Here is a 14,490-nt window from a genome sequence, read left to right as displayed (position 1 = left end):
GTTTCTTTTGCTGTTTTCATCACTACTGAACACCGAAGCTGATGTCTAATGAACTATTAGACCCAAGCAGTAACACTCAACCTAGTGTGCATCGTTGTGTATATGAAACTACAACACTGTGCTCTTTGTGTAACCTTATCAAGTGAGTTTTATCTATGATTTTTTAGTGGCCATTCGTTCTGGATCACAAGTCCGTCCTGCTCTTCATTGTACCTGTCCCTCCTCTTCATTATCCTGAACAACTTTGTATCATCAGTTTGTCACCACAGGGTCTCCCACATTTTTCAAATAATTTCTGAATGTATTGAGCAGCATCAGTAAAGTTATACTATCAATAAAATCTGCTTCGGCTGTCCAAATGCTCGAGTTCTACTTGAATTATTTCTTTTAGATTGCTGAAACAACTGTCTCAACCCTTGGCAGAAGCTCTAGAACAAGGAATAAGTACACTGTGAATAAAAATTACTTGATGTCCTTAAACACAAGCCAGTCTATCTAAACTAGCACGTACATGACTTATGTAAGTAGCTAAGACTCAGACTGCAGAAGCTTAACATACCAGATGCTGAATTACCACATGGATGAGAAATTACTTTCCAATTCAGGATCACCAGAATAGTTGCGTTAACTTTAACATGATATAAACCAGACACCACTAGCAAATAGTACAAAATTTTAATTGCAAGTTAAACACACTGCTATAAATTACTTGATGAAAAAAATAATGGAACCAACAAAAAGGTCCTTTTTGTGTTTATTCCATCTCCACATAGTTCCACTGCAACAGTCCCTCCAGCACTCTGAATTTCTTCAGTAAAATAGCTAAGTCTCCTTTGCAGGATATCAGAAGTTGATTTTAAAGTGAGAACATAGCCTAACTGTTCACTGTAATTTCCTGAAATAGGTGACTCATTTATAACAGTTTGGCTCCAAGTTTTCTAATCTGCAGATTTTGCCTCTCTGCAAAGTCTGTGTGTGTATGGAGTCTTCTCTGCACAGGACAAGATTCTCTGCCAAGCTACAATTCCATAATAACCTACACCAGTGCACAACCTACACAACCTACAAAGTGAGAGCACGGTGCTGTTAAAACCTGCTGCTGTTTTAGCAGGTGACGCTGTGTAACAGACAGCAGGAGAAATGTCCTTGTTTGCCACAGAAGCGAGTCTGCCCTCCTTTTTCCTAAGTCACCCCTACACACACATTACACCACATTAAACTCTTTTCTTACTGGACAATGTTATAACCTTTTATTCTCAGCATGTCTAAGAGATATTAAAACAGAAATATGTTCCACTTCCCTAAATTCTCTCTTCCTGAGTACTAGCAGACTACATCGAAAGAATCAGCACAGAACAGTTACTGTCAACCCCAATACTATGGAGTTACTTAGCTATTTTTACAGGAATATCACTGAAGTGTGATATCTGCAATTATCTGCAAACACCTTTTTTCAAGTTACTACTGGAAGCAGTATTACACTGTTTACAAATGAGCAGACTGCAGCTTACATAGGTTAAGTGATTCCTCTATAATCATGCAGCCAATACTGCAGAAATGAGGACAAAATTCAAGTCTCAACTCCCAGTGCCCTCTTACCCTCCTTACTCCCTCAAATTTCCCTTTCTGTTATATTGCAGGCTATGGCAAACTGCACTTTGTATGATATAGATGACAATAAGAATCTACTTTCTCAGTTTGTTCAGGCAACCCATTTGTTTTAATTAAAGTAGTGATAATGGCAACTTAAATGCTTGCTCTTTTATAATACTTAACTTTACCTTAACATATTTTTGTTTCATGTCTACTCTATTAAAATATTTCAGTAGTTCTTCATATTAAACAATATTAAAACACTTTTATTTACTTTAGAAACCATGTAAAAGTTTCTAATAATTTTGAATCTCAAAGCATCACAGCACTGAACAAAGAATGGCTTTACTTTGGATAATGTTACAAACATTTTCATCCAAAATAATTCTCTCTAACTCCTCTAATTCTGTATTTAGAAGGTACATCTCCTAGCAAACAGGAAAAATAGTGCCTGCACAACTATAGTACCTGCTACACACACTAACTTAATGTATTACAACATTATGGCAAGAAAGTGATGCTCTAATACAATGTGGTCCAAAAAGGTGAACAAAACAAAAAACCCCAACAACCACCCTCTCCATGTGCCGAAATTAAATTCCTTCTAGACTTCTCCTATGGAGAACATCATTTAATCATAAAGACCGTTTAATAAATGGAATAAAACCTTGAAGTACAGTAAGGTGTTCAAAGCAGAATGGAGCTGCACATTCCACTTAAACCTGTGGCCAGGGGACAGTCAGTCCAGCAAAAATTTACTTTAAAGCCCTTTTCAAATATATTTCAAAAAATCCTCACTCTTATCATGTTCCAAATAGCATGACAGCTTTACTATCCCCTAGCTAGCAGTGCTGCACCAGACCTCCTGATGATTTCACTGCCAAGCGGCAGAAACAGAAAATAAGCATCAGAGAGTCTGCTTATATGTGCTTGACTTCCTGATAAAGTGGACCTCTTGACAGCTGGGTTGATTAGTAATGATCATCCACTGCAGAGCAAAGTACATTGCTCATTCGTCAGTTCATGTTCTTTAATAAATTACGCATCTCTTCTAATACTAACAATAACTCATACGTAGAGAGCCTAGAAAACTGGAGTAACTTCTCAGTTTTCTTGCTTTTTCAATTCCCAATTTCAATCACTTTCTCAACTCAAGCTAAACTAGCAAACTGAAAAAAATCATCTTCTCTGCATCTATAAAAGAATCTATTGTTATTAAGCTCATTCAGCACTCAACAAATTGTAGTTTCTGGCATTTAGCTACAAATTCCTATCAGTTCAATGACCTATAAAATCTTGATTACAACAGTGGGTTATCTAAGCATTGCTTTTAAAAAATTGATTAATTTCAGTGGCTAATATTAGGTTCAGGCCTGTACAGGACTGTATTTTCAAATTTAACTATATTTTAAAAGTATTTGTAATTGGGGTTTTTATCCATTTTTAATCCACCCCTATTTTTTTATTATTTATATATCCTACTAATAAACAACCAGCACTACAGAAAAGATAATAAAGATCTGTCTGGTTATAAATATAAAACCCCAAAAAGGCAGACTGTACAGAAGCGAAAAAGTTTGAGAAACTACTTGCAAAAGGCATAAAAGCCCCATAATACTATATTTTCAAACAAATTAGGGCCACCAGCAGGCTAACAGAATCTGAAAGGTCAACAGATCACCCACGTGCTTATTAAAAAAAAAAAAAAAGGTGCTCAGAGAAGATAAGGTTCAAGATGCAAAACCCACTTCTGCTGTGTTCACAAACAAGTAGTTTGGGAAGATTCCTATGTCAACCTTCACGGGGGACAACCAAGGATTTTTTTCTGAAGTTAAATCCCTGACAAAAGTGGTTAGAGGACAATAGTGACAAAAAAAACCCCAAACCAAACAACCGTCCCCCCTACCAAACAATAGCAATTTGCCAAGTTCAGATGATGTCCACCAAAGAAACTCAAGGATGAAACAACTGAATTATTAAATTGATGTGCGTTGTCTTGATTTATAATACATTAGTACCAGAGGGCCTGAAGATTACCAAGAGGATACCACTCTCTAAAAAGAGCCTAGAAGAAATATGTTGATTCGGTGGTCACATTAGCCTGGTATCTGTGTGGGGCAAAGCAGTGATCACACAGAAAAGTGTGATGCACAGGGCGAAGTCAAATAAACTTTTCTGAAGTGAAGTCACAGCTCAGTCATACTGCAGGTCTTTCTAGATTTCCAGAAGCCCTTCAGTAAGGTCCTTTAGTAAAGGCTCTTAAAAAACCCCTCATGTGTCTTGGGACAAATCAAAAGACCACACATGAATAATTAGTGAAAAGACACAAAACAAAGTCTGGTATGTCCCCAATGGCAGCTCTGTAGAACTGTGTTCAAGCCTGTGCTCTTCAGCATGTTTGTTAAGGGTAAATAAAAGGATGACAACATTTGTTGATGACACTAAGCAATTCAGAGTAGTGAAGACAAGCACAATCTGCAAACAAATGAAGGAGTTGTCCATACTGCTGAATGGGCAGTAAAATGGCAGATAAAATTCACTGTAGATGTTCATATTTAATGCACATGGTGAAAACAATTCTATTTTTAGATAGAGATGGACTCTGACTTGGCCATTACCATGCAGGAATGAGAATCTGGCGTAATGATAGAAAGCGCTATGAAAATACCAAATCACTGCTCTGCAAGGGAGAAAAAGCAAAAACAACTGCTAGGAATTACTGGGAGTAGAACACAAGGCTGAAAACATTATGCCAACATTTTAACTCCTAGCATAAGAGAAGAGGAAGGAAAAGAAGAAATAAAGATGTCTATATTTATGAAAGGCAACTGAACACAGACACTGCGTCCAGCTCAGGGAACCACAGACCTATGAATTACTGGAAAAGAGAGTCTTCTGAGAGGCAACTGCCCTGCTCTTACACCTTTCTGCTATCAGTCAGTGCTGGAGACAGGATATTGGCAAGAAGGACCTCCACCCTGACCTGGCCGTTTTTATTGCTTATCTCTCGTCTTTATTCAGAGCTGGAGCCTTAACAATTACATTGCAACTCTGAATAAAGAAAACAGATAGCAATGATAGCTTAGTTGATCTAAACCAACAACCACTGAAACCAGGAGAAGGAACTCAGAGGAAATGGGTTTAATCCAGGAAACATTAAGACCCAAAGCTGCCCTCCTCTGAGGTCAGTGACATGTATCTTTGACTTCAGTGCAGCAGGATGATGCCTACAGTGAGTTACTCATGGACAACTAAAAAATTCATAAAATGTTTCACATAAACTGAGGTCATTGTAATTCACCATCAGACATACTGAGAGCAGAAAAAAACCCAAACCACACAACACACCTGTTACCACCTAAAGCACTGATAAAACAATGGGACTGATATGAGTCAAGTCACTTGTCACTGGCTGGTTATAGGGGATGCACAGTAACATGGAACTTTTTTGTTATTAACTTACTATGAAGAAGTATGATGAACTTGGACAAAGCAAAAAAGTTAAAGAAATCCAAACAGAAAAGAAAGAAGAGTACATTTACCCCAGCATATGTCACAGAATGGTAAGTTATTTTCTAATCACATAGTTATCACTTACACAGATATCCACACATCTGAAATCTCTGGCCAAACACTATTAATTCTATTTTAACATAAAAATGAGACGATACAATTTCTGATGCAAAAAAATCGGAGGTCAAGCAGTCTCCTTGCCACCGCATGTAGTGAAAACAATAGCGAACTCATCTTCACTGTGCAGTTGGCTTATGTGGGTGTCAGTCTAATGTTACACATACAACTGTCATAAGGTTTCAAACTCTAGGTAGTATTTATTGAAAATATTTAGGTTCAGCTAATAGGAGCATTCTTGTCCACATCCAGAGGGACAAAGTATCATCCTGAAATATTATATGTCAGAAATATACAGAGGAGACATGTTTATTTCTTCTCAAAAGAAGACTGAAAGAGAAAAGATTCTGCAAGTTTATGGTAACCTGAAATCTAAGGAAGAAACTATCGGCTCCTTTTGGGGAAAGGAGTCTGTCTCAGTAAATGTTTAACACACCAGGCACATTAAGAGAAATGGAGCCACTTAAGCGAAAACAATTTAGGAGGGAATCAGTATTACAAAATGCAGTCACTAACAGAAGAATGTATGGATACAGGTATTTTAGAAAGCCTCCTTTAGTCTTAAAATGTTTCTAATGAACCAATAAGACAAAATTATCTAGTGGAAATAGGGAAAATTAATTGGGAAAAATAGTTCAATATGATCAACAGATACATTCAATTTTTTCTTATCATATTTGCTTCAGCAGAGCTCCATCATGGTGCTCTCATCAGCAAGTCTCTCGGGAGCCCTAAGGGCAATAGCTTGTCCATCTGCAAAGCAGAAATGAGTCTGTCCGAAAACTACACTGTAAATGAGTAAGTGAAAGTCTCTGTGCAGCTGACAGAACCTTGTGACTGCAATTATCAGAGAGCACAGCAAACTTTTTCCATATGCTTTCAAACAAATTTCACAATTATGTTTCTTTGGTCATAGCCAAAACCCAAATATGCTCCATTATAAGGATTAATATTAGCATTGCCAATGAAAAGTTAATGCAACACATTAAGAATACCAACCCTGAAATGTGGATTTTATACAGGATGAAAGAATTCTACAGAGGAGATTTCAGTGATTTCCTTCCCTCTCTTGTAATAAACAGTTACACAGTAACAGCAGACTTGGAAAAGCATTCATCCTCTTTGGGTCTGAATTTGCACACAAAAAAAGTCACTGCTGCATAAAACAAGATTGGAACTTCAGTTAAATGAACATTAAAGCTTACTCTCGCAAACACTTTACATAGAGAAATGTGAAAATTAACTAACTGGAGAGCAGGTCCCCATACCTTAAAACTGCCTTTTCTGTATGCATCCGAGTGCTTTCTGTCATATTGTACACACATGTTGGACACCTACAGCCATGCAGATATACAATAAAATCTATCATTTCTGTTTTACATAAAAGACAGTATGTTGATACTGGCAACAGAAAAATGAACGTTAAGAGTTAGTTTTAAATGCCCTCTTCCCTTCAACTGCTCACAACCGTTTCTAAGACAAGACTTTAAACTCCTGTCCTCTGTTAAAACTGAGTCTTTTATTTAGTTGAAACACTGAGAAAAATCATTCCATTCTTTTTGGGTCAGTTGTTTATTAAATTAATTTTACCATTTTTTTTCTTGGATGCTGATTCATTATTAAATATTATCTGAAGCAACATGCACATATGGGATTCCTTTCTGAAAAACAGTTATGTATTGAGTATGCAAAACACATTTTGACTGTCCCAAACACAAGCAGTAAATGTTTAGCATGCAATACCATTCACATACAATATGTAATGTCATTATTTTTGTCGTGTAGTTACAAACGCTAGTCTACCAACTGTACAGTTATCTTCATTTTTTTTAATTGAGTCCGAAATTCCTAAATCCAGCAATAATTTTTTTTTCTTTTAACAACCAAGTTCTTTTATTATTTTCCAAAACTCAGTTTACAAGATTTCCATTCTACTTTTTACCTCCCTCGGTGGTTTCAGCAAAGATTAAGGACAATCAATTCTTTCCAAGCTCTCTCCTGGAGCTTGTGTCTGTTACCTCATTTCCTGGCTCCTATGAAGCAATGTGAGACAAGACTTTGGTGAAAACTATCACCATAACATTTACATTTCCAAATACTGACTTCAGTTCCTCAAAAATAGTAATGAACTCCATGGCATATGAGATTGAACCTCATCTCACACATTCTCTTTTCTTCAGGTGTTCATACAACTGGGAAGGGTTTTAAGAAATGTTACTGGATAGTTTTCCAACTGTCCCAAGCAACTATCCCGTCTTTTCTCTCTTTCACACTTCCCAATAGCATATTTCAGCAGACAGTCCAACTTTTGGACACTGTCAGGGTCTTCTTACCCTTGATTGGATCATCTCTGCTAGCTCTGTTAAGCACCTCTCTTTCACACTCATTCAAACCACTGCATAACATATAGCACCACACCTTAAATAAAATTAAAAAAAAAATTGTTTTCCTTAGCTTCATCATTCAGGCAGACTTGTAGATCAATTAAATGAAAAACCAGATCTTCGTTAAAGATCAGATTATATTTAAGCTCAAGGACTACACATAATTTTGTATTTAAAAGCCACACAAAACAATTTTACTGCTGTAACATAAAAACTTACCCACTTGGCAATTGGACACCCCTGAGAGCTTTTTCCTTCCTTTCCTGTATAAACCACTACCTCTATTCTTACAGCGCTTCCTTTTGCTCCATACCTGCATTTAAAAAAGTTCATGAGTAAAACAAACTGCTGTAGACCACTTTAAAACAGGAAACATTTTCAATAAAACAAGAATAACATTTATTTTTACCAAGAATGGAAGAAAAGCAAAATGTTTATAATGTCAAAAAATACTTTTGAATTTAAAATCCTATTTGTGAGAGTGATTTTTGGCATCTCTCTTCTGATAACAAGCTTCTGCCGCTAAGGAAACATTATCTGGGGGAAAAGAATGTTACCTGCATGTAAATCCTAGTACACTTAGTCACTAAATGTGACCTTTCTGTCCCGTTTGCCACAGCTTTTTCATATGCAGGACACTAGAAAACCTAATGCTGCCAGCTGCTCACCTCTGTCATTCCTATTGACTTCAATGGCACCTAAGAGCACACTGCACTTGAAATTCAACCCTAAAGTTGCAAGAGCTCAGAAGAGGCACATGAGTTTGGAACTGAAATGCTAGTGCTCACCTCATGCACATCTGAACAGAAAAACACTTTACAAATGAGTACTGCAAAAAGTTTAGAAAAAAATAGCATCTGATTTCTCACAGCTCCTCTTCTTTCCTGTTTAGACAGTTAAAAATACCGTGGGCATTAAATGCTGAATGTTCCTCACCTGTTCTCCATTATTTCTCTCACAGCAGCAACACTTGGTCCTGTCCCGAGGTGTGTGTAATATGGGCCTTCATCTTTCTCTATAATTTGCTCTGTAAGCAGGTTGAAAAAACTAAGTTGGCACATACAAAATTTATTTACACCATTACAAGTAAGCTTAGAAATGGTTTAAAGAAACATCTTCCAAATTAAACTACAATACATAAAATCTGTCCCCGAAACATAATGAATAAAGACTATGGCAGATTTTTCTCCTCAGAAGCATCAAAACTATTTTACACTTGTTTCCTTCTATTAATCTGCTAGTATTTTCTCTTTATGTTATAAAGTAATCTTAATATAGTAATATTTTGCACTCTTTACAAATCTTCGTTACAGGAGCTGGCATGTATTGAGTAAGTAAGCTTCCCCATATCCTTTTTGGGAAGAAAACATTATTAATTCATATTAGACAAAGGAGAATTGAGGGGAAAAAAAAAACACCTGATAGTCATCAACTACAGAAAAGAGAACATAATCCAGGCTTCTTAACTAGCACTCTGTTGATCCAGAACATTAAAGCAAAGATGAAACAATCTGCCTGACTACAATTTGTTGTTAAGTCTCTGACTTGTTTTTCCATCTGTGCGCTTTGATAGTCTGAAAACACAGCATGTCTAACACCATCAATCAAGCTGTATTTGCAAAATCCTCAATACTGAGTTCAGTCTGACATCTCATCCCGCAACACAAATGATTATGTATGTGGCCTCACCTGAACTCCACCTTACCTTTCCTTTCTGCAATAAGAGGCCTTGGACATGGACTCTTTGAGGCAAACTGACATCGGTCATCTGGACTAACAGTGACAGTAACAAGACAGCCCACAACTATACCCTGCCGCTTATCTAACAGCATTTCGGCAACAATAACAACATACTGGATAATTTTTGCCCAGGCCATCTCAGGCAAAAACTAGTTCTAGACCATAAAAATCAGAATCTGATATGCTGCAGATAAATTCACATAGAGCACAAGTCAGCAACGACAAAACAACAAATAGAAAAACTCCTTTTCCTCCTAGGTTTAAATTTAAGTAGAGAATTTAAACCTGCCAGTTGCAATACCAAAAATACTCAATTCTGCTGTGCTTTGAAGGCCCAAAGAATGCCAGGCGAAAGTTACAGAAAGGGAAAAGATTATTTCCTCCCATTTCCTAACGGTGAAACATTGATCCTTTTGCAACAGCTAAGTATCAAGTACACTTCCTCACGTTAAAGGAAGCAACATAAACACACGTCCATCTGAGAGGTACAGGCACAAGTTCGCAAAAAGACTTACCAACACAGTCACAAGTTGGCAATTCAGATTGTCCTTTTTTTGTAGGTGTATCTATTAAATTTTTTGTAGGGGTATCAAGAAACTTCATAGGTGATTCAAGGAAACTGCTGAGCGTGTTTTTTGCTGGAGAACACCCTGAGTCGCCTGTGCTCTGTGGGTGGTCAGTACCCAAACTGGTTGACGTCAGAACGGTCACTTCGCCCGCACACTCCATATTCCTGAGAGCTTCGACAGAACCTGGTACCTGGGCCCCACCACAGGGAACAGGCAGCACCTGTGACTTCAGATCTACTTGTTGTTCGACAGCACCCTGCTGAACATAGGTTTTGTCTTCACTATGCATTTCGTTAGCTCTCAGGTTAGACTGATTAAAAGTTTGAGGCAAAGGATGCGTCTGACTGACATTCGCTGTTTGCTGTACCTGAGAATTACATTGTTCTGTAAACATCTGTAGGTTTTCACTTGGTCTGTTCAATAAGGATGCTGTTTTCAACTGTGAAACAGCCAGAGGATTACAGGAGGACAGGTCGCTATACTGGTTACGTGCAACAACTTCATTTTTCAGTGGATCAATGCCTAGTGGGTCACTGGAGCCTGCAGTTTTGATTTGCTCATTCACCACTTCACAGCCAAACAACCTGTCTTTTTTTTTCTCTTGCGGTACCTCAGGTAAACATCTATGGAATTTTATCTGTGTTTGTGGGAGAAATAATCTAGTTTTTTCTTGTGATGCTAAAGTATTTTGATTCAGTGCTCTCTGTACTTTGGTTCTTGGAGATTTTTTTTCAGATGGAGCTATTCTGGAGTCCTGTGGCATGGTTTGACCAAGCTTGTGCAGTTTTGATGATATCCAAATGTCCTGTAACTCGCTATGCTGGCATGACAACAGCTCTAGCTGGTTTTGATTATTTTGTTGATAGCGTGCTTCTTGAGGCTTCTTTTTGTGTCTTGGTTTCCACGGTACAGCATTTCCTTTTTTATTTGTTGGCTGTTTTTGCTTTAACATTAAGGAACTATAATTGTGCCTAAAAAATACAGATTCTTTTTTCTGCAACACATCTTGGTTATATTTTGGCTGCCTCTCGTGTGATATTAGATTAAGCAGTGATGCCTTTATGTCATTCTTCTGCTCTGGATTTGTCTGGTTTGATTCAATTAGTGCTGCAAGTTGGGTTAGTTGTGTAGCTACATCCTCTTCATCCTGGCTGTGAATTCCTCCTTCTTTAATCAAAGAACTAGCTTCCAAGTTCAAATCTTTACAGGTTGGCTTTTGTTCTAACTGGCCAAGAGTTTCCAAGTTGTTACTTGTTTGCTGGACATTATGTGAAGCACTGCAATAGCGTGCAAGGGCGACTGGATCATGAGTATAATTTTTCTTGGTAGTATATCCTGAAAATGATTTTGCATTTGATGTAAAGTCAGATAAAATTTTGGTATCTCTCGAGGATAACTGTAATTTATACATCTCGCCAGCCAGATTGGCAGGTTTATCATGCAATTCAGAAATTGAACTTTGGCCATTGTATAACACTGCCTTATTAGGGAGCTGCTTCTGTGAGTGACTGCAGTGAGCCAAGAGCTGTTGCTCATTCTGTAAGTAAGTGTCTTTGATTTCTTTTAATGCAGAAGATGTGAGGGAGGATGAGATATCCCTTTTATAACTATGGAGCAAGTTGGAAGTTGTTTCTTCTGTATGTTCAGTACTTTCAGTTTTAGCTGGTGAAGTTGTTTCTAAAGGGGCTTCGGATAACTGTGTTAAAGCTTCAATAGCTACAACCTGCTCTACAGTTAAATTTCTGGTTTTAATCAGGGACAAGAAAGTCGGCTGCAGTGAAGAATCCTCATGCTGTGTCTCTGTGTTAGGTACTTTAAAGCCATCCTTTCCTACGTGCACTTCCTCTTCAGGCAGTGGAGGACAACACAAGCTTTCTTGCAGATCTGAAATGGAACCCGCCTGCAAAACTGACTTACCAGCATCCTCAAAGATGCTGCAAGTGCAGTTTTCCTCTTTCATTAAAACATTTCCTTGTTCTTCTGGGTGAACACAGCCAACGCCAGTCGTCAGAGTGTTTACTATGTTATTCAGATTGGTACCCTTCATCCATTGCATATGGGAGTTGCTTGTCAAATCCGTCCTTTCCTCTATGGATACTTTTTTCAGTGAAGCAACTGCTTCCGGTGGTGAATAATGTAGGGGTTTTATGCCATTTTTGATGGTCTGTGCAAATAATTTTTTTGGCTCAGCTAACTGACTGGGAGAGACTGCTCTTTCACTGTCTTCAGCGTTTTTCAAGTGTTCGTTGCCTGTCACAGTTCCATGGATATCTCCGTTGACATGGACACCAAAAGATGGCTTCTCGTTATGTGCCCACTTCTCTGCTTCTAAGCCTGTCATTCTTTCTTTCTCCTTAGACTGCACATTTTCAATGGGTACTGTTTGGTTTGTTTTCACCCTGTATTTTTCACCATGACCACATATACTGCATTCCATGAGTTCTGGTCTGCGGCCATTTACTGGTTTGTTTTCTAAATTTGCCTATAAAATAATAATAAAAAAATTTGTTGTAACAGCTGTTCAAAAACATTAAAAATAAGAAGCATGAGATTTACAGCAATTACACCCTACTTTGACAGATATGAGGAATATCCTAATGAAGCACAGGCACAGACAATGGAAAAAACCCAGGAAGTCATAAAGAAACCCTGACGCCTAAAGACCCTATCCATATTTATAGCTATTTTTCCCCACTGTTGTGAGGGGGGCAGAGGAAGAAAGTGGGGGGGGTGGGGGGGGGGGGAGACCAAAGAAATGAATGAACAGATAACGGACGTTAGCATTTAGAATCAGATCTAAGGATTCAATTTTTAATGAATTTGCCTAAGGAGATTAAAGTCTCCCTTGAGTTCAAAGCAGGACTGAAATCTAAAGGCCTGTACCACAGAGAGTTTAGTAGTAATTTGGTATAATTACACCGATTTGGCTAGACCAATAAACTGATACAACACTTGGTTGGACACTCTAGCAATAATGGCTGGTTTTCAGGCTTAGTTTCAAATCCTCACAAAATGACAAAACCTAAGCTAAAATGGATAGTAAACCAATTAATGTTAGCTCACCTGAAAGTTACCCTCTAAACCCTGTGTTTAGCTTCTGTATTTAGATGGTAACTTCCAGGTTTCTGAACAGTCTCTCATGTAAGCTATCCCTAATAGCATTTTAGTAAATTCTAAATTCTAATATTTGGTTAAATATACTCTTCATCTTCGCTAATATTATACAATTCATGTAGTTGAAGCAATGTCAAAATCTAGAGTCAGAATACTGTGTCCTGGAAAGAATATGTATATGGGCCTTAAGGTACTATTATGGAGATGAAGTAAGGAGTTATGCAATTTAAGTCAAACAAAAAAAAATTAAGGCAGGAACTCAGGCAGAAACAGCAATAAAGGCAGGAATCCAATTTTTATTACGTTAATGAAATTTATTCTATATTTATTAAAATTTCTTTTAAAAAATAATTTTAAGTCACAATAGACAGTGCTGGTACTTAATAATATTGTAACATCTAAAAGTGATTTAAATAATCTGTAGCCTTAAGCCCTACTTAACAAGAAAACCAGTACTGCTTTTCAAATCAGATATAAGCAACACTACTGGTTAATTAACCATACGTTGGCACAATACATCTTAGCAGTTCCCAGAAAATAGCAGCCAGTTTAATATAAAACATTCAGTTAAATCACACATGCTTTTGTGGTCATACCAGCTAAAGTGCATGGACTTCTCTGAGAAAATAACTCAGAAGAACAAATGCAAAATAGATTTATGATTAATCATAACCATCGAGATGGAATTGCCAGAAACCCACGAGCAAAACAAGGCATAAGGACTCAGCTCCATCTGAAGCCCAGTGTTCACCTCACAACTGATTCCGGACCGATAAAAAACAAAACTGGGAATCCATAGCATGCCCTAGATATTATGAAAGGCATCATAAATTCTCATGGAAATGCTATGTAAAAACACGTCCAGCACCTAGGCAGCTAAGTCAAACCTATGGAAATTACATTAAGAAAGAAAGATACCTTATTTAATGCTTTTTCATTACACACAGATGCTGACTAATGGTCTGTGAGCCTTAACTCCTCTGGATCCTGGTGATTTTCAATCAGTGATACACAGACCCAGGGGATCTGAACAATTTCTAAGGGATCCACAAAAGCAGTTAAGCAGCTCTTGTTAGCAGGGGTAAATGCATGACACAGGCTTCTGCAACCATACCAGAAAATATTTTAAGAGTCCACCATGGAAAAGTAAAAACCCACAATTCTATACCTGTGCAAAAGCTGAATTTCAATTACCTTAATTTAACTTCAGAAAAAAATAAGATATGAAATTTCTGGGTTTTCCTTCAGCAAAAGTATATCTAAGATCTCTATCAGTCCAAAAGTTGTCCCAAGCATGTAAAATTGTTACAAAATATGGTTTAATTAGACAATTAGGAGGCTGAGGAGATAGAAGCAAATAGACGAAAATATTCCCCAGCATTTATACATTTTCAACATGACAACACATTTTTGTATTCCCTTCATTTTTAGAGGGTGGCACTCACTCCATTTAAAAAAAA

The 14,490-nt window shown here is 37.4% G+C and overlaps 1 protein-coding gene across 1 annotated transcript in view; it reads right to left on the bottom strand.

Annotated features, from left to right (window-relative positions):
- The window catches only part of TET1 (tet methylcytosine dioxygenase 1), an 80,093-nt gene that overhangs the window by 35,210 nt on the left and 30,393 nt on the right, over nucleotides 1-14,490 (bottom strand). Inside the window, exons 4-6 of the mRNA XM_075025335.1 lie at nucleotides 9,863-12,398; nucleotides 8,544-8,634; nucleotides 7,827-7,920 (exon numbers count right to left, since the gene is read on the bottom strand). Of these exons, the coding sequence (XP_074881436.1) occupies nucleotides 7,827-7,920; nucleotides 8,544-8,634; nucleotides 9,863-12,398 (2,721 nt within the window). The remainder of the gene's footprint in view (nucleotides 1-7,826; nucleotides 7,921-8,543; nucleotides 8,635-9,862; nucleotides 12,399-14,490) is intronic.

The sequence above is a fragment of the Buteo buteo genome, chromosome 4 (genome assembly GCF_964188355.1).
Source record: "Buteo buteo chromosome 4, bButBut1.hap1.1, whole genome shotgun sequence".
NCBI classification, from domain to species: Eukaryota; Metazoa; Chordata; class Aves; order Accipitriformes; family Accipitridae; genus Buteo; species Buteo buteo.
The sequence above is the reverse complement of the archived record's forward strand: the minus strand, read 5'-3'. Positions and strand labels throughout refer to the sequence as shown.